The 19,672-nt window shown below is 33.7% G+C and overlaps 2 protein-coding genes across 4 annotated transcripts; one reads left to right on the top strand and one right to left on the bottom strand.

Annotated features, from left to right (window-relative positions):
• Positions 1–1,309: 1,309 nt before the first annotated feature.
• Positions 1,310–14,191, top strand: LOC132730792 (sialate O-acetylesterase-like). Of its 3 annotated transcripts, none has more exons than XM_060716807.1 (10): positions 1,310–1,448; positions 1,807–2,138; positions 2,538–2,676; positions 2,945–3,113; positions 3,479–3,564; positions 4,172–4,302; positions 4,725–4,879; positions 6,149–6,344; positions 6,702–6,791; positions 10,607–10,839. In XM_060716807.1, exons 1-10 carry the CDS (start codon positions 1,394–1,396, stop codon positions 10,766–10,768), a joined length of 1,515 nt encoding a protein of 504 aa, XP_060572790.1. In that variant the 5' UTR covers positions 1,310–1,393; the 3' UTR covers positions 10,769–10,839. The 3 variants fall into 3 exon arrangements, with proteins under 3 accessions (XP_060572790.1, XP_060572791.1, XP_060572792.1); XM_060716809.1 differs by having other exon boundaries at positions 1,327–1,448; positions 1,813–2,138; XM_060716808.1 differs by lacking the exons at positions 6,149–6,344; positions 6,702–6,791; positions 10,607–10,839 and adding exons at positions 13,165–13,360; positions 13,718–14,191.
• Positions 14,192–15,500: 1,309 nt separating this feature from the next.
• LOC132730790 (adhesion G protein-coupled receptor E3-like) lies at positions 15,501–18,279 on the bottom strand. Its single transcript, XM_060716805.1, has one exon. The coding sequence runs from the start codon at positions 18,210–18,212 to the stop codon at positions 16,017–16,019; it is 2,196 nt and encodes a 731-aa protein (XP_060572788.1). The 5' UTR covers positions 18,213–18,279; the 3' UTR covers positions 15,501–16,016.
• Positions 18,280–19,672: the final 1,393 nt, after the last annotated feature.

The following is a 19,672-nucleotide window of genomic DNA, read 5'->3' on the forward strand; positions in this document are numbered from 1 at the left end:
CATGAACCAAGTGTGAAACCATTTCACGTCCTGCCCCTTGTTAAGTCAATCTCTTGACAGCGTTTTTAACCATTTTGCCAAGAGTGCTAAACTTTCAGAAATCTCAATGTTTTGTATTACATATATATCAAATGTACAGAACAAATACAGTCGATAAATTTACTACAGGGTACAAGCGCTTAATGATAAAGTTGTCTTAAATTTGAAATAGAGAAAACTCGTACAATAATAACTATAATGTCAATAGGCAGAGTTACTTCGAGTACAATATGGATTTGATATGGATTTATTTGGAATCCTAAATTGAAAAGGATTTAAATTGGTGGACAATATGGATTTGATATAGCGTATATGGGCTCGGAAATGACAAAAAGGAGGAGGGGGTATATACTTTATTATGATATTAATATTATTTTTTGGAACGTGAAAAGAGCTTGAATTAGAAAGATAGGATTCAATAATGATTCATGATGGACGGTCATATGGTCCAAACGCTGGAAGTTCATCAGTTATAGTTGAGAACCTTGACGAGAACACAGCTGTCAGACATATATTGAACGAGGCGCTAGTATGTTCAAGAAATCTTACTTTACTTAATAAGAACACATTTGTTATGAAAAAATCGTATTTACGAACTGTAAATTTTATAGAGTCCACTTCTACTTTTCTACGGCACGGTAAGGTGCAGTTGATATCAAAGGCAACTTGCAACCACCATAACTATCCACAAATTGGTCAACTGTTACTGTGTGCCAGAAATTGGTGGTCGCTGGCGGTGTCAAGCAGTTGGTCATCGTACGAAGTAAATTGATAATAATTTCTATTCGGGGTGAGGGCAAGGGTCTATAATAACATGCTAAGTGCAACGTAATTTATCATGAGTCTCTGTTGAGAATTTATGTAAATGAGTATTCACTTAATGACTAGGAATACCCCCACCCCATCCAAAACTATTTGTTTATTTACTTATTTTGGTGTTCTAATTTTTCTTTGATTACTTGCTCAATATTATTCTTGTCATATGAAAATGAGTTGTCTTTTAATTTTCTTTCAAACCTGTTCACTTATATGTTTTTATTCTTGAAGTTAACATTATTATTATAATCATCATCATCATCATAATCATCATCATCATCGGATTGACTTTTGTATTTCGAGGGCTTTATGCGGCTCTGTGTTGAATTTTATATGCATTTCATACTTTTAATGAAATTTCATTTTTATAAAGCATCATTTTGAGTACAGGATTCCTTTGTAAAAAAAGAAATCAAGCACAATTTTAGAACTTTTGTATCGCCCCACGTTTTATGATAACGACGCCATACATGTATATGTATAATGATAAGAGACATGAATGTTTCGTTAATTGTTTAGTTATAAAGGAATAAGAAATATGATTAAAATTCTAACGTTGGTTATTCTTGTTGATGCATATATTTATACGTCCGGTATGTCGATTTTAAATACATCTTACGTTTGAATTTTAAGGTCAATGAAAACTGGTACATGCTTGGATTGTTTCAGACAAACGATGATGACAAAGCAACATACCTATGTCATGCATACATGTCGTGTTATTATGTAAAATTTCAAATGGAAAAGAACCACGTACCATTTAATTGTTATTGTATACATGTAAATGTAGTTATAAATATAAATCATAGACTTTTAATTGCTTGACCAGACATTTAATCAAAGAATTTCTGTATTATAAAACGTTTTCCAATTAAACAATTGTATTCATTCTTAGTGTAATACTAGTATCTGTTCTGCAATCATTCATACTTCTTTTTTACAAATGACAAGATGCAGCTCAAACATTGCGATTTGCAAATTACTATGGCAACCACATGGTGCTTCAAATGGCACCAAAGCGAGCACATGTTTGGGGCTATGCCACAACAATTGGTGATACAGTCAACGTTATACTGAATGGAAGCAATGTAATTAACGCCACCGTAACACAAGGATCTGAATCAACAGGCGTTTGGTCAGCACTTCTCCCGCCACAGCATTCTGGAGGTCATGTTACGTTGGAAATTAAGTCACGTGACGGTTACGTTAAACTCGTCGATGTGATGTTCGGCGATGTTTGGGTTTGCTCGGGTCAGAGTAACATGGCTTTCCCTATGAACCATGTAATTGCTGTATTTTAACATTTTTGCCTTCTGTATACAAGTAATAAATGAATCTCATCGTAAGGTTTCAACTAATGAGTCAGGCACGAAGCATTTAAAACTTTGTGAAAACCTTATTTATGCCATGAGATGATTTATATACAGCAAAGATTATTTCCCCGTTATTGATTTAGATATTCGTATTTTCCAGCAACCAAAAATGAATTAAAGATTAATACTTTCGAACATTTTACAAAGAAATTTTATCAATAAAAGATTCTAGTATCAAATGACATGCCATGTTTCTTCAACACATGTTTCACATATGATAAATACGTGACGAGCAATATTGACAATAAGTTCTCATTTATATCTATTTCTTAAAAATAAGTGAATGTTTCTAATGAATTTTTAAAACAGGTTTTAAACCAGAGTTATGAGCTTGGACTTGCGTCACATTTCCATAATATACGTTTTATGGCAGTAAAGACGTCAAGATCTAACACAACGTTATCCGAGCCCGCCATATTTAGCACGTGGCAGATGCCAACTTCTTCAGGTAAGTAGCTTAGCTACGAATTTAACGTGTCTTTTAAAAGTAAATGCATGAAATGATGACGTGTAAATAATGTTCATTTGCACGTAATTTTTGTATCTGGTTAATACTAGTAGATCTTATAAGTACTCAAAGCAAGTGAACACGAGACTCCGTCACTGCTCTACACAAAATAACCATATGAACAAACGTTTTTGGAACTTTTCTAAGTTTGTTGTTTTTTTTCCTTTTTTACACAATGGTTTCATCTTAAGCATTTTTTTCACCATAGATGTTGGTACCCAGCATTTCTCTGCGGTTTGTCTTCTATATGCAATGAATATAGCGCCGCATATAAATCGACCTATCGGTTTGGTAGAGACCGCATACGGTGGAACCATGATTGAGGCGTGGTCGTCACCAGATGCTATAAACATTTGCGGGCTTCATGCAAGAAAAGGGTGATTATTTATTCTATTGAAATTAAATTATAACATCATGAATATTAATTATCTTCACTATTCTTGACTAAAGCTAGACATGTTCATTGAATAAAAACATAGAGAATTTTACCAGTATATTTGGCCGAAAAATAAACTTAACAACAAACTCTTTGATTATCAAATATGTTAACAGATATATTGAAAATATAAATTTATATGCCTAGCTATACATTTTAAGGTAAAACATTGATGAAAAAAATTGTTTCAACCTTATAATGTATCATCATAATAGTATAATGCCACATTCGTATGTTTAACTCACGCTCACGTTCTTTATACTAACATTATTTATATAAAACACATATACAATGTCATCTATCTAGAGCTGTTGTTAACCCTATTGAGCTTTGGAATGCAATGCTGTTTCCGTTACTGAAGATGACTATTTACGGAGTTATTTGGTATCAAGGTATGATCGTCTCATATTGCCATTCTGAAACTATCTTAACATTCTTGTTCATTATTTCCCTGTACATGTAACACTGCATTTTGCAACGTCGCTTTTCATTGGAAAATTGTACAAATATAATGTTAATTAATATTATCTATTCTGTATGTATGGATGCTTACTAGTATTTTTATTTTCAAGTAATTTGATTGTATAATATGATATATTTATTGCAAAGCTGTTTTCAGGAAATGTCTTTTTAAAACGTTTTTAGCTATTTCTTTCGCGAATATCGCTACCAGTTATATAAGCATAAAACCATTACGTTTGGTCATATAACATGTCAAATAATGCCAGTGATATAATATAGGTTTCATTTTAACTTTGCCATTAATATCATAAAGATACTGTTAAAGTTATTGTATTGGTTTTTGGCGATTTCTTGTATATAAAGAAGAAAACTGTTTTGCCTGAAATCCTGCTATGTATATTTATATTTCAAATTCATTTCAAAATTGTTTTTATTTTCTAGACGTTTATAAATGTAAACTTAACTAATTTATATATCGAATCATTTTAGCTATAAAATACATGCACAAGATAAGCTTATATGTATAATGTTTGACAGGGGAGTCTAACTCCGGATATTATGCAGATTACATGTGTCAGTTTCCCGCCATGATCAACGATTGGAGGGAAAAGTTTCACGCAGCATCTCATCAACAAACAAGTAAATTGTTTCCATTCGGATTTGTTCAGGTATGTACAATCACTTAACTTTAAGATGTTTTTTTTTCTTTTTGTTTTTCATTTTATTCTGTATGGTTTATATAATACGAAACAATGACAGTCTTGCTTGTGTGACGGCAACACTATGCTTTATTCTGCGCACTGCTTATTATTCTCTGCAAAATTCTTGAGGTGAACTTGGCCAAATGGTTACTGGTTATGATGTTTATATGTAAAACCAGGTATCGTGAGTTTGAACCTATTCGGGGTCGTCACCATCACTTTTTATTTGACACGAATCTGATTTGTTTCAGAAACAATGCACATTTGGACCATGTTGGCTGCTTATTAAAACTGGCAGTTTCTAAGCTAATAGCGAACAATTTAAAATATTCGTATACCTGTTCTACTAATTCAAACGGGAATAAATGTGAATATTATTTCTTTCCTAGCTTGCAGCTTATAAAAATCAGACATTGAGAGTGGCAATGCCAGATCTACGATGGTCACAAACAGCTGGGTACGGCTATGTACCGAATCCAATACTTCAAAATGTCTTCATGGCAGTGGCCATGGATCTTCCAGACTATGCCTCGCCATATGGAAGGTAACTTAGGGGAAATTAATAATTTCAATTACAACTGGTGAATTGAATTAGGAAATGTTGCCTAGCGCGATTCATCTTTCTCTTTGTTGAACAGAAGCATCATTATATTCAAACCAGTTTTGTTTTATAGCTCAGTAAAATTGGGCAGGTTTGAAACGGTTATATAATACAAATTAAGCTAAAAAGTCATTGAAGCTTACTTCCAAAACGAAGCAAACGTTTTTATAAAAATAAAAAGAGATAGAAATGTTGCAGTTGCACCTTTCTGATGCATTCCATTATAATTCAAGGACCTAAGACATAACAAATCGCCCCTAATGTAAATGACTAAACTCATGTCTTATGTCTGTGGTATCTGTTTGGCCCTGTCCATATTAATATGTAAAGGACTTTCACCTGAAGAAAATAACGCTGAATGTAAAAAAGGTTGCAGAAAAGAAACTAGGTGGTATTTTGACTTCCATACAAAATACTTAACTAATTGCCAAAACGCAAAACGAGCAATACTAGTATATTATTCAGATAGACTGTAAATAACCTTTAAAAAGAAATGAAAAAGAAAACTTTTGAAAAATAAAATATTTGTATTTTGAGGCTTAATGGACCTTTAATGGTGTAGCGATTTAAGATCATAGTTTATCTGGACCTACTGATCATATGTCCTTATAAACTGAAGTGATGACATTGCTGCTCTACATATTGACGTTAATCGTGTGTCAATGCACGGAAGTTTGGAGTTATATTATGTGATAAATCGTATTAAATATCGGGTCATTTATTATAAAAATCATTCCGGAGGAGAAGGTATTATTGTTAACTATATATAACTAACTTCGTGATGTAATTTCAATTTCCTGTGGCCAATAATACTCGAGATTCAAATAATAAAATACACAATAAGTTTTCTTATTTACTTACACCAGCGCATTTATGATAGCCGGAAAGCAAATAAGCGAGGAAGTTTAAATTCTTCAGATGATTCATTTAATTGTAAAAAGTAAATGAGCCGTAACATGACAAAACCAACATAATGGGTTTGCGACCAGCATGGATCCAGACCAGCCTGCGCAGTCTGATCAGGATCCATTATGCTCGCTATCAGTTTCTCTACTTGTAATAGAGTTGGTAAGCGAACAGCATGGATCCTGATCAGACTGCGCGGATGCGCAGGCTGGTCTGGATCCATGCTGGTCGTAAACGCACTATGTTGGTTTTGTCGTGACACGGCTCAAATTTTGATGAAACGCTAATAATTCTGAATTGTTTCAGTATACACCCAAGAGACAAGATGGACGTTGGAGAACGCCTTGCTTTAGCAGGTCGTGCTGTGGCCTATGGTGAATCGAATATTGACTTCCAGGGTCCTATACCATCCAAATTTACTCTCAACTCAGACCATACACTTACTATTGAGTTTGATCATGGCAATAGCCCTATTGAGGTCAGACAAAATCGTGGTTTTGAGGTAGTCTTTTTATAATTTTAAATTTACAAGAAACTAGTTTAAGACGCTCTGTGAGGCTATCTTTCAATTATTTTGAAGCTATATATAATCAACGTGAGACTTTTTAAGAAGAGTTAGAGATTTAGAAGAACTACCTTACGTGCATGCATAAGAGACGTTTAAGAATTACTCTGCAGTACTGCAGTTGATATTGTTTAATGTTTAAATGTAACATGGTAATAAAAATGTATTCAAATATTGTAAAGATGATAGTGTTTTTGTAGGAGGTGTGCAGTAGACAATTTCTCTATATTTTTAAAAGGAGCGTCTGGAAAACTGTTCAGTTACAAATTACATTTATTCATTTTAATTAACAAGGTGTGTTGCTCTCACTCATCCAATGGAACGTGCAACTTCCGACAATACCAGTACACAAATATAACATCACACGATCAAACAAGTGTTACCATAGATATATGGAACGCCATAGCTGCCTTATATAAACACTTCTAAAGTGGTCATGTCCTTTTGACAGATATTGCTGTGGTTCTGATAAATGGTTATGTGGTTTTAATAAATGGTGATGTCGTTGTGATAGATGGTCCTGTAGTTTAAATAAATGGTCCTGTGGTTTTTAAAAATGGTTATGTTGTTTTGAAAGATGGTGCTGTAGTTAAAAAAAATGGTGATGTGGATTTAATAAATGGTGCTGTGGTTTTGATAAATGGTTATGTCATTTTGACAGATGGTGCTGTGGATTTAATAAAGTGTGCTGTGGTTTTCATAAATGGTTGTCGTTTTGAAAGATGGTGCTGTAGTGAAAATAAATGGTGCTGTGGATTTAATAAATTGTGTTGTGGTTTTGATAAATGGTCATGTCGTTTTGACAGATGGTGCTGTGGATTTAATAAATGGTGTTGTGGTTTTGATAAATGGTTATGTCGTTTTGAAAGATGGTGCTGTAGTTAAAATAAATAGTGATGTGGATTTAATAAGTGGTGCTGTGGTTTTTATAAATGGTTATGTCGTTTTGACAGATGGTGCTGTAGTTTCAATAAATGGTGTTGTGAATTTAATAAGTGGTGCTGTGGTTTTGATAAATGGTTATGTCGTTTTGACAGATGGTGCTGTAGTTTAAATAAATGGTGTTGTGGATTTAATAAGTGGTGCTGTGGTTTTGATAAATGGTTATGTCGTTTTGACAGATGATGCTGTAGTTTGAATAAATGGTGTTGTGGATTTAATGGTAATTTAGTGGTGTTGTGGTTTTGATAAATGGTTATGTCGTTTTTACAGATGGTGCTGTAGTTAAAATTAATGGTGTTGTGGATTTAATAAGTGGTGCTGTGGTTTTTATAAATGGTTATGTCGTTTTGACAGATGGTGCTGTAGTTTGAATAAATGGTGTTGTGGATTTAATAAGTGGTGCTGTGGTTTTGATAAATGGTTATGTCGTTTTGACAGATGGTGCTGTAGTTAAAGTAAATGGTGCTGTGGTTTTGATAAATGGTGATGTAATTATGTATATGGCGCTGTGGTTTTGATACATGGTGCTGCAGTAATGATAAATGGTGATGTCGTTTTGATATATGGTAGAGTCACTTTGGTACCTGGTGTGGTCAATTTATATACGGTGTTGTTGCTTTGATAAATGGTGCTGTAATTTTCATAGATGGTGCTTTTGTTTTGATAAATAGTGCTGTGGTAATGATAAATGGTGATGTCGTTTTGATATATGGTGGTGTCACTTTGGTACCTGGTAGTGTCATTTTATATATGGTGCTGTTATTTTTTATAAATGGTGCTGTAATTTTGCTATATGGTGATGTTGTTTTATAAATGGTTATACTATTTTGATGCATGGTGATGTTCTTTTTATAATGGTGATACTATTTTGATATATGGTGATGTTCTATTTATAAATGACGATACTATTTTAATGTATGGTGATGTTATTTTTATAAATGGTTATACTATTCTGATGTACGATGATGTTCTATTTATAAATGGTTATACTTTTTTGCTATGTGGTGATGTTCTTTTTGTACATGGTGATACTATTTTGATGTGTGGTTCTGTTATTTTTTATTACGATGATGATGATCTATTTATAGATGACCTGTTTGTTTACTGGAACATTTTGATTGGTTATTTTAAATTATGGATACCTGTGTTTTTCGCCAACTTTTATACACTCTAATCTGAGTTTCATCATATCTTGACAGTTATTTATTCTAAAGTATTTCATTTCCTGCATAGATAACTTGCAGACAAAATCAGGCATGATCTTTTCATATTCAAAAAATGTCCACAAGTTAAAGGTTTTTTCAAAATTGCTTCCATTGGTTTCATCAGTTAAACATTTCAATTTTAATTTTAATTTATCAATCTCAGAGAAAAACATTTAACTCTTTCCTTCATGAGCATATTGTGAAAAATGACCGTTTTCATTGAAAAGCCTCCTGTTACAAGTTCAACTGCTATGGAACTATGAAAAATGCTTTGATACTGATGAAAACTGGCACAGGTGTTGACTGGACAATAGCCTGTGTCTTAAATTTCCTGTAACATTGGCAACAGGGGAACGTCTCAAAATTGCCAAAAATCACTATTTTGCATTGTTTTTTCTTTCCATCAAAACAAACTGAGTTCAAAGTGCTGCAACTTCTCAATGGATTGAGATGGAGCAAAAGGCTTTTCAGCGTTGGTTACACGTTACCTAACGATCGATCTGAGGCTATTTTAGCCTGTCACATGTCCAAAATTTTCTTGGCGATGAGGGCGACTGCCGCCCACTTCAACCCCCCCCCCCCAAAAAAAACAGAAGGGGGCACATCCCCTTGATGTACTATTTTGATGGGGGCAGCGCTGAAAAAATGATCACTTTTTTAACAACATTTCTCAAACGAAAAACAGTGTCTAGGGCCTAAATAGGGCATTTTTTTTACTGTTTAAGGCCTCAAAAAGGAGGGGGTCTACAATCCGTCAAACACGTCTATACGAGGTAAAGGGTTAAAGGAGGCTTCGCCATATTTTTCTCAGAAATAAGTAAATGACCATCTCCACAGTTCAGAAAGACATCACCATGTACAAAAAACACAGCACCTTGTATAAAATGACAACACCATATACCAAAAAACAGTATAACCATATACCAAACGGCATAACAACATTTCAAAACGACATTACCATTTATCAAAAAACACAGAAACTATTGATTAAAACCACCTCACCCATTTATCAAATCCATAGCACGGTCTATTGAAACGACATAACCATTTATCAAAATTACAGCACCATCTAACAAATCGACATAATCATTTATCAAAATTACAGCACCATCTAACAAAACGACATAACCATTTATCAAAATTACAGTACCATATATAAATACCAAAGGACCATCTTACAAAACGACATAACCATTTATCAAAATTACTGCACCATCTATAACAACCATTGCATCAACTAAAAGAACGACCTAACCATTTATCAAATCCACAGCACCATCTTACAAAACGACATAACCATTTATCAAAATTACAGCACCATCTATAACAACCATAGCATCAACTAAAAGAACGACCTAACTATTTATCAAATCGACAGCACCATCTAACAAATCGACATAACCATTTATCAAAATTACAGCACTATCTATAACAACCACAGCACCATCTAACAAAACGACATAACCATTTATCAAAATTACAGCACCATCTAACAAATCGACATAACCATTTATCAACATTACAGCACTATCTATAACAACCACAGCACCATCTAACAAAACGACATAACCATTTATCAAAATAACAGCACCATCTATAACAACCACAGCACCATCTAACAAAACGACATAACCATTTATCAAAATAACAGCACCATCTATAACAACCACAGCACCATCTAACAAAACGACATAACCATTTATCAAAATTACAGCACCATCTATAACAACCATAGCATCAACTAAAAGCTCGACCTAACCATTTATCAAATCGACAGCACTATCTAACAAAACGACATAACCATTTATCAAAATAACAGCACCTTCTATAAAAACCACAGCACCATCTTACAAAACGAGATAATCATTTATCAAATTCACAGCACCGTCTTTTAACATGACTGCACCATATATCTAAATTACATCACCATCTATCTGAATAACATCACCATCTATCAAAACCATAGCACCATCTATAGAAACGACATCATCATTTATCCAAAGGACATCGCGACTTGATAAAAGTAAATATAAGGCAGCTATGGCGTTCCATATAGATACGTCTGTTTGCCATGGTAACAGCAACCACGTGACATCAGTTAAATACGCCTGGGAAATGAGTCCATGTGAGTTCAAAAAGTGCGCCATCTATGGTCGTGATAACGATTTGCCTGCGTCAGGATTTAAATCCTCGTTGCCACGTGCAGTTATATGATAAGAAGGCCTAACTGACTATTAGAATTCATGTTAAACCATATACATGTATATTAATAAATTGTCCAAGGATTTTTCTTATTTTGATATGATCAGACAAAGTTAATTTGGTATATAAAGGCCCGGTAACATGCTAGTTATCTTGTTTGCTTCAATTGACACGATCCAACATTACGTTAACGTACTTATGATTTAAATAGTTCCTGAATAATGTTTGTTCAAAGGCATCATTTTTCAAACTTTAATCAAACTTAGAACTTAATTGTAAGTCTATAATTGCTAGTAACTACATGAATAATAATATCTGTCATATTTTGCGGTTCGGATCGGAATATCCGTCCCGAAGTGACCTGCCCATTGGGCGGTAACGAGGCTTGCCGATATCAGTGTAAATATAAAATGTATATATATGAGTAAAAATCGAACCTAATTTAGCAGTAGCTACGATATAGTCAAATATGGCAATAGCTTATTTAGATGATCACTGACTAATGACAATAGTGGTATTTGTGCATATATATTATACCATTTGTACTGGTCTGAAGTAGACCCGGCTTTCCTTGTGCATTTGCTCCTCCTTTTATGCAAATAAAACTTTTGATTATTTACTCCTCCTTTATCAGCTATAACTTATAAGTGTTCCATAGCATCGAGAATTAAACACATGTTGACATATACGATTATTTTCATTTTGTATTTTGTTGCATCTTTGGCCAAAGGTTTTATTAAAAAATAATTTACTTGTTAAACATAATTGTAATGAGTGCTTTTCTTCTCCTATATTTGAGAATTATTTGAGCTTCTTTATTTATCTACACAATTATATATATATATATGAGCCGCGTCACGACAAAACCAACATAGTGGGTTTGCGACCAGCATGGATCCAGACCAGCCTGCGCATCCGCGCAGTCTGATCAGGATCCATGCTGTTCGCTATCAGTTTCTCTACTTGTAATAGAGTTGGTAAGCGAACAGCATGGATCCTGATCAGACTGCGCGGATTGTGTTTGACAATTGTATGAAGTTGTTTTGAATTCCAACCAGTAGTTTTCAAGTTATGCCCCGGACAAGGAAAAGTAACAAAGGGCAATAACTCTGTAATTAGTCAAGATAGAGTTATGGTTCTTGTGCACTGCACTTCCTCTCAATGTGCTTGACCATTGTATGTTGTTATATTGAATTCCAACCATTAGTCTTCAAGTTATGCTCCGGACAAGGAAAATGCAACGGACGTCTGGACCGACCGACCAACCGACCGCCCGACAGACCAACCGACCGACCACCGGGTGACTCCTATATACCCCCCCCCCCAAACTTCGTTTTTGGGGGTATAAAAAGAGATAGAAATGTTGCAGTTGCACCTTTCTGGGTGCATTCCATTATAATTCCAGGACCATATACATAACAAATCGCCCCTAATGTAAATGACTAAACTCATGTCTTATTTCTGTGGTATCTGTTCGGCCCTGTCCATATTAATATGTAAAGGACTTTCACCTGAAGAAAATAACGCTGAATGTAAAAAGGTAGCAGAAAAGAAACTAGGTGGTATTTTGATTTCCATACAAAATACTTGATCTCTGTAACTAACTAATTGCCAAAATGCAAAAGAAGCAATACTAGTATATTATTCAGATAGACTGCCAATAACATTTAAAAAGAAATGAAAAAGAAAACTTTTGAAAAATAAAATATTTGTATTTTGAGGCTTAATGGGCCTTTAATGGTGTAGTTTTAAGGCTGCAACGATTTAAGATCATAGTTTATCTGGACCTACTGATCGTATGTTTTTATAAACTGAAGTGCTTCACATTGACGTTGATCGTGTGACAATGCACGGAAGTTTGGAGTTATATTATGTGATAAATCGTATTGTTAAATTATCGGGTCATTTATTATAAAAATCATTCCGGAGGAGAAGGTATTATTGTTAACTATATATAACTAACTTAGTGATGTAATTTCAATTTCCTGTGGCCAATAATACTCGAGATTCAAATAATAGAATACACAATAAGTTTTCTTATTTACTTACACCAGCGCATTTATGATAGCCGGAAAGCAAATGAGCGAGGAAGTTTAAATTCTACAGATGATTCATTTAATTGTAAAAAGTAAATGAGCCGCGTCACGACAAAACCAAGATAATGGGTTTGCGACCAGCATAGATCCAGACCAGCCTGCGCATCCGCGCAGTCTGATCAGGATCCATTATATTCGCTATCAGTTTCTCTACTTGTAATAGAGTTGGTAAGCGAACAACATAGATCCTGATCAGACTGCGCGGATGCGCAGGCTGGTCTGGATCCATGTTGGTCGCAAACGCACTATGTTGGTTTTGTCGTGACACGGCTCAAATTTTGATGAAACGCTAATGATTCTGAATTGTTTCAGTATACACCCAAGAGACAAGATGGACGTTGGGGAACGCCTTGCTTTAGCAGGTCGTGCTGTGGCCTATGGTGAATCGAATATTGACTTCCAGGGTCCTATACCATCCAAATTTACTCTCAACTCAGACCATACTCTTACTATTGAGTTTGATCATGGCAATAGCCCTATTGAGGTCAGACAAAATCGTGGTTTCAAGGTAGTCTTTTTATAATTTTAAATTTACAAGAAACTTGTTTAAGACGCTCTGTGAAGCTATCGTTCAATTATTTTGAAGCTATATATAATCAACGTGAGACTTTTTAAGAAGAGTTAGAGATTTAGAAGAACTTCCTCACGTGAATGCATAAGAGACGTTTAAGAATTACTGTGCAGTACTGCAGTTGATATTGTTTAATATTTAAATGTAACATGGTAATAAAAATGTATTCAAATATTGTAAAGATAAGTTTTTTTGGTAATAGGTGTGCAGTAGACAATTTCTCTATATTTTTAAAAGGAGCGTCTAGAAAACTTTTCAATAAAAAAATGACATTTATTCATTTTAATTAACAAGGTGTGTTGCTCTCACTCATCCAATGGAACCTGCAACATTCGACAATACCAGTATACAAATATAACATCACATGATCAAACAAGTGTTACCATAGATACGTCTGTTTGCCATGGTAACAACAACCACGTGACATCAGTTAAATACGCCTGGGAAATGAGTCCATGTGAGTTTAAAAAGTGCGCCATCTATGGTCGTGATAACGATTTGCCTGCGTCAGGATTTAGATCCTCGTTGCCACGTGTAGTTATATGATAAGAAGGCCTAACTGACTATTAGAATTCATGTTAAACCATATATATTAATAAATTGTCCAAGGATTTGTCTTATTTTGATATGATCAGACAAAGTAATTTGATAAATAAAGGCCCGGCAACATGCTAGTATTCTCTTGTTTGCTTCAATTGAAAAATCGTAGTAACACGATCCAACAACACGTTTCAGTACATATGATTATAATACTTCCTGAATAATGTTTGTTAAAAGCATCATTTTTCAAACTGGAATCAAAGTTAAAACTTCTATCATGGCTAGTAAATAAATATATATGCTATATCTGTCGCATTTTTTTTTATTAAACGCTGTTGAAAAAAACTGTTGTTTAAAGACACAGACACTTTATGTTACAAAAGCTTCGAGAATATAAAAAACGGGCATTTTTCTCAAGTTTGATTTTTTGATATTTTGGTACATCTGGAGGCATGTAGCTTTAAACAAATATAAATGAAAATTGAACGGTAAATGATTGGAGGTAAAACTGACATTTGGTATCAGTGTAAATATAAAATATACATATAATATATAAGTAAACATCGAACCTAATTTTGCAGTAGCTACGATATAGTCAAATATGGCAATAGCTTATTTAGATGATCACTGACTAATGACAATAGTGGTATTTGTGCATATATATTATACCATTTATACTGGTCTGAAATAGACCTGGCTTTCCTGCAGACTTTTCTCGTGTGCATTTGCTCCTCCTTTTATGCAAATAAATCCTTTTGATCATTACTCCACCTTTTATGCAAATTAAAACTTTTTTTCATTAAAAGGAAACTAGTTATCAGCTGTAACTTATAAGTCTTCCATAGCATCGACAATAAAACACATGTTAACATATACGATTACTTTCTTTTTGATCAAGTTTCACGTTTATTCATATGTATATTGATGTTTATTCATATGTATATTGAATAAACTTGAAAGTTGATTTTCAGTTTGTTTTGTTGTACCTTTGGCCAAAGGTCTAATACAGTCTATGTTAAAAAATAATTTAATTGTGAAACATAATTGTAAATGGTGTTTTTCTCCTCCTATATTTGAGAATTATTTTAGCTTCTTTAATATCTACATAATTATATATATATATATATATATATATATATATATATATATATATATATATATATATATATATATATATATATATATATATATATTATGGAACACTAATCTTTGGTTTGATACACATGGGTACATCGCTTATTTATGTAATTTGAAGCTTGATAGTCAATGCTAGTCTGGCGTCTGCTGAAATGGTAAACAATGCACATGGAAGATACATTCGGAACTGCCTCGGCTATTATCTTCGTTATCCGAAGACTGACGGAAACGGCCGAGTAGTTGCGTTTGATGGAGGATAGTATAGGGGCATATTGAGTCTTTCACAACCGTTAAACTTATTCCTGGAGACGGCATCATACTCAGCGTATTCAATCTCATCTATCTAATGTTATTAACATTTTTGTCAAATATTTTTACTATTACATAATATAATTCATACTCTATTTCAATTTTTTATTATCTAAAATGTACATTATTAAATTTAAAACCAGATTTACATAAAATACAACACGTGTTTGTCGTGTTGTTGCAAGATAAAACATTCTTTAAAGTCTGGAAACAAATTTCTTTAAAAGGATGATTTTACAAAATGTCGTTTTTAACTTGAATTCATTAATTCACAATTTGAATGTGATTATACAGTTAGAACTTTAATCATTTTTGTATCCCTGATTGCTAATGATCATACACATGTCTCGTGAGTCACTGGTGTAGGGCTATCGCAAATAGTTGATTTCCATACATTAATGTTAAACACATTTGATATCAACATAAAATGTCAAAACACATTTAATATGAACATAATTAAATGCAAAAAAAAACATTGACATCTTGTGAGGCTAAATGACTGGATGAGAAATTCTATTATATTTGTCTGAATACAACACGGTTCTCGAGAACCAGCTCCAGTCTGCACATAGACGTCATTCATAAACATAAGAATATAAAAACATGTTCATCCCCTTGACGTAGACAGAGTCGTTGTTAACGGCGCATGTTTTCCTTTCGAAATTTTGTTTCGAACCAACTTGAAGACCTTTCTACTGCACAAGAAACTTGCAGCTATAAAAACGCCTTGGAGTGTGTTGAATATAATAAACATGTACCATATTACAGTGTTATTGGTAAACGTTGCCAGAAAAGCAAAAACCCATGTCAGTCCCATCACAGCAGACAATTTGATATACAAGAAAAAAGAACAAAGCTTTCCATTATTGTTTGCCCTTGATCCTTGCTGTCGAGCTCTGGCTATAAAGCAAGAAGTGAAAATGAATCCTATTATATCAATCAACTTAAAGAAAGCAAGTGGTCCGATAAAAAAGAGCATTAAGGCTTTCGTCGATGTTATCCAACATATTCCTTGTCCATATCCGGGTCTAAACTCGCTAAGTGTATCAAAACTTGACTCGTCTATACCAACAGCTGTGGCAACAATTATCATTGGTAGTAGCCATCCATAAACATTGTAGAGAAAAAACCTCTTTGATGTTTTATTTCCTCCAGTAACAATAAATGATCTAGAAAACGTAAGCAATAAGTCGAAAGCGATCACGTTCATCCATGTGAATGATGAAGTGTAAAAATAGTGAACTATTATTGCCAAAGACTTGCACGTAATTGAATAACCTGCAGCATGGCTGATAAAAAGAAATGACGTTTGCGCTGATAAAAGCGAGATAATCAAACATATTAATATTTTCCCCGGAATGTTACGAAGTTCTATAAACATACAGTATATTATTAAAGTAACCGTTAATGCTGAGATAGAGAAAATTAATCCACAGATCGTCACATAACTCTCTGCAGAATTAAAGGTAAAGATGTCCGTGGACCCCGGCTGGTTTTCAAACATGTCTGCACAAAGGTAGACGTCTGTTCCGTTGAAATAAAACATAGATGAGTTGAATACTTTATCCAATGCTGGCACGTAAATCCCTGTTTCGTTTTCAGAACTCCATTCATTTGATTTTAATTTTATGAAAGCGCAGCTTGTTGTATTTTCGTCAGTCTCCTGTTTTAATGTACGCACTTCCGGTATACATCGCCCATTGATGATTATTGTTGTTGGAGGACAAAATATTTTTCTACAATTTTTAGATATTGGGTCATATATTTGATCATTCTTGCAATGAAATTCAATCGCGTTTCCGTTTCCCATTGTGTTTAAATCAACTAGGACACGAAAACTGTAGCCTGGAGGATGAAAAACGATGGGTCCATCGCCTTCATATATCCCTGTGTTGCACAGCAGCAAGTCTTCATCCTCATTATTACACAGAGCACAGTACTTATTTTTGTACTTAGTAAACTCACCGCCTGACGTAAAAGTATACACAATATTGGTCGGGCTTAACTCACACTGACTGTTTTCTTCGGTGCTATTTCCAACCAAAGAACAGGTGGAGACAAAGTCAAACGTTCTACATGATGTAGGTAAAGAATGATTCACTGGAGGATCGTAGAATAATTTGCACTGAGAGTTGTCATTTTGAGATGGGCATCTTTCCTCTACAATCCAAAAATCAAAATCAAACTGAAAATTACAATATGCACAGTACATATTCCGATAAATAAAGTTCTTACGGTCTATCACAGGAACTTTAAAAACAATATTTGGATCATCTTTAACGTTTTCACAGAGATTTCTTGAAAAAGTGTCATTCCATTCCGATGAGCATTTTGTCACCACGTGGCTTTCAATGACTTTGAAATTTCTTAAAGTCAACTTTAAACAATCAAACTGATGCATACCGGGAACATTTTTGGATTTCATGATGGTTGTATTTACAACATTTTCACAACAATCATTAAAAATGGGACACAATGAGTCACAGAAACACGTTCTTCCCTCCAATTCAATAACACCATCGCAGCTTGTTTTCCGAATGCACTCATCCGAATTCAATCCATATCTAGTCACGATCGGAGGCGTAAATTTAAATTGGAAGTCTGGTGATTCAGTCTTAATTTTCCCAATTTCATTTGTCCGGGTAAAGGATTTTGTTGTTAACTCCGCAATGTTATTTCCTGACATATTTTTATCTGTTTCAAACACTAATCCGTCACAAATATAAATAAATGTTGCAAAATATGTAACACAAACTGCTTTAAAAGCTTTGTTCGTATCCATAGTCAGCATTGATAATGTCATGTTCTTCGTTTAAAGGTATAATTTTTAATTTCTTCCAAGTCGTTTTCTAAAGAGCAACAGAAGTCAATTGAGAAAGAGAATTGGTTTTAAGGTTAATCCGTTTCAGTCCAATGGATTTCTCACACAATGTCAACAATAAAGCGTATTGTTGTTAAAATGATTGTGGAATGCAAGCAAACTTATCGTGTCCAAGAGAAAGGATTATTATTATTTCGTAATCTATTACCGTATTACTTGACAATCAAACTTTTTTGTGTAGGTGACAAAAAGCCATTTTGAGCAAAAGGTGTAAAAAGCATCAAACTTTCGCATTATACATTCATGAAAATTGCCGGGAGATAACCATGAGAGATTCATTTTACAGTTTTAATTGGTCTCAAACGGGGGGTATATTCATTAAAAATTATTCCTTTTAAAAACAAATAAGCAATTCAACTTTATTTCACGTGTTTTATGACAACATATCAATTTAAGCTCTGAATAATGAATATATTCTAACAAGATATCCGTTATTGAAAGAGAGGCCTTCAATAATGAAATAATAAAAAATACCTTTATCTGTCATTTGATTTTTAATGTTGTCCAGGAAAATGTCATTCAGCTAAAAGCTGATTCTTTACATTTTCACAACTCGTTTCATATATTAAGTTTAAATCACTGAAAACGAATGTCAAATTATATATTTCTTTGTATTGCAATATTGACCCGAGTCATTTGGATGGGTGTTTGTAGTTAACCCTCTGGATCAGGAAAAGAAACACAGAGCACAGGTCAGCAACTCGAGCCATGTGAGTAAGTAAGTAAGTAAGTAAGTAAATATTTTATTAATGTGTCTTATATAAACATACAAGCAATAAACAAACAAGACATGGATAAACACTAGTATACACCGGCCCAATGGGCCTATAACACAAATAACATGAAGACAATACACCTGCAAACACGTGAACAACATAACAGGAAAGTTTAGATAAAAAAAGAAGAAAGATATTACAGTGAGTTGGCCAACAACGGATTACTAGTGAAACTTTTAGTGTTTATGAACGAATGATTATTAAATTCTTAAATAAATGTATGTAGATTTGAAATATTTTTATTCCCCTTTTACTGTATACTTCTTGTGAATTTGTATTTTGAATGCATCATGGTGCATTTACCCTTTTCAAACATCTAGATAACATGCCAATAACGGGTCAAATCAGCCATTAGCGGAGCACGTGACATACGAATGAGGGATTGTCTCAAAACACGAATTTTCTGTCAAATTCGTCATGAACAAAGAAAATATTGCACAAATATATGTCACCCCTGAATATCAGAGTGTAAAGGGAGTAAAGAATTCAAGAGGCAACTGAATGATTGTGGTTAACATAGTAATGTTATGATTGTATATAATAATGGTGAACTAGATAACTGCTCTCAATGATTTGTGTATGCAACAACCACAAGACAAATGATGG

Source organism: Ruditapes philippinarum, unplaced genomic scaffold (assembly GCF_026571515.1).
Source record: "Ruditapes philippinarum isolate M1 unplaced genomic scaffold, ASM2657151v2 ctg5070_1_1_1_1, whole genome shotgun sequence".
Lineage (NCBI taxonomy): Eukaryota > Metazoa > Mollusca > Bivalvia > Venerida > Veneridae > Ruditapes > Ruditapes philippinarum.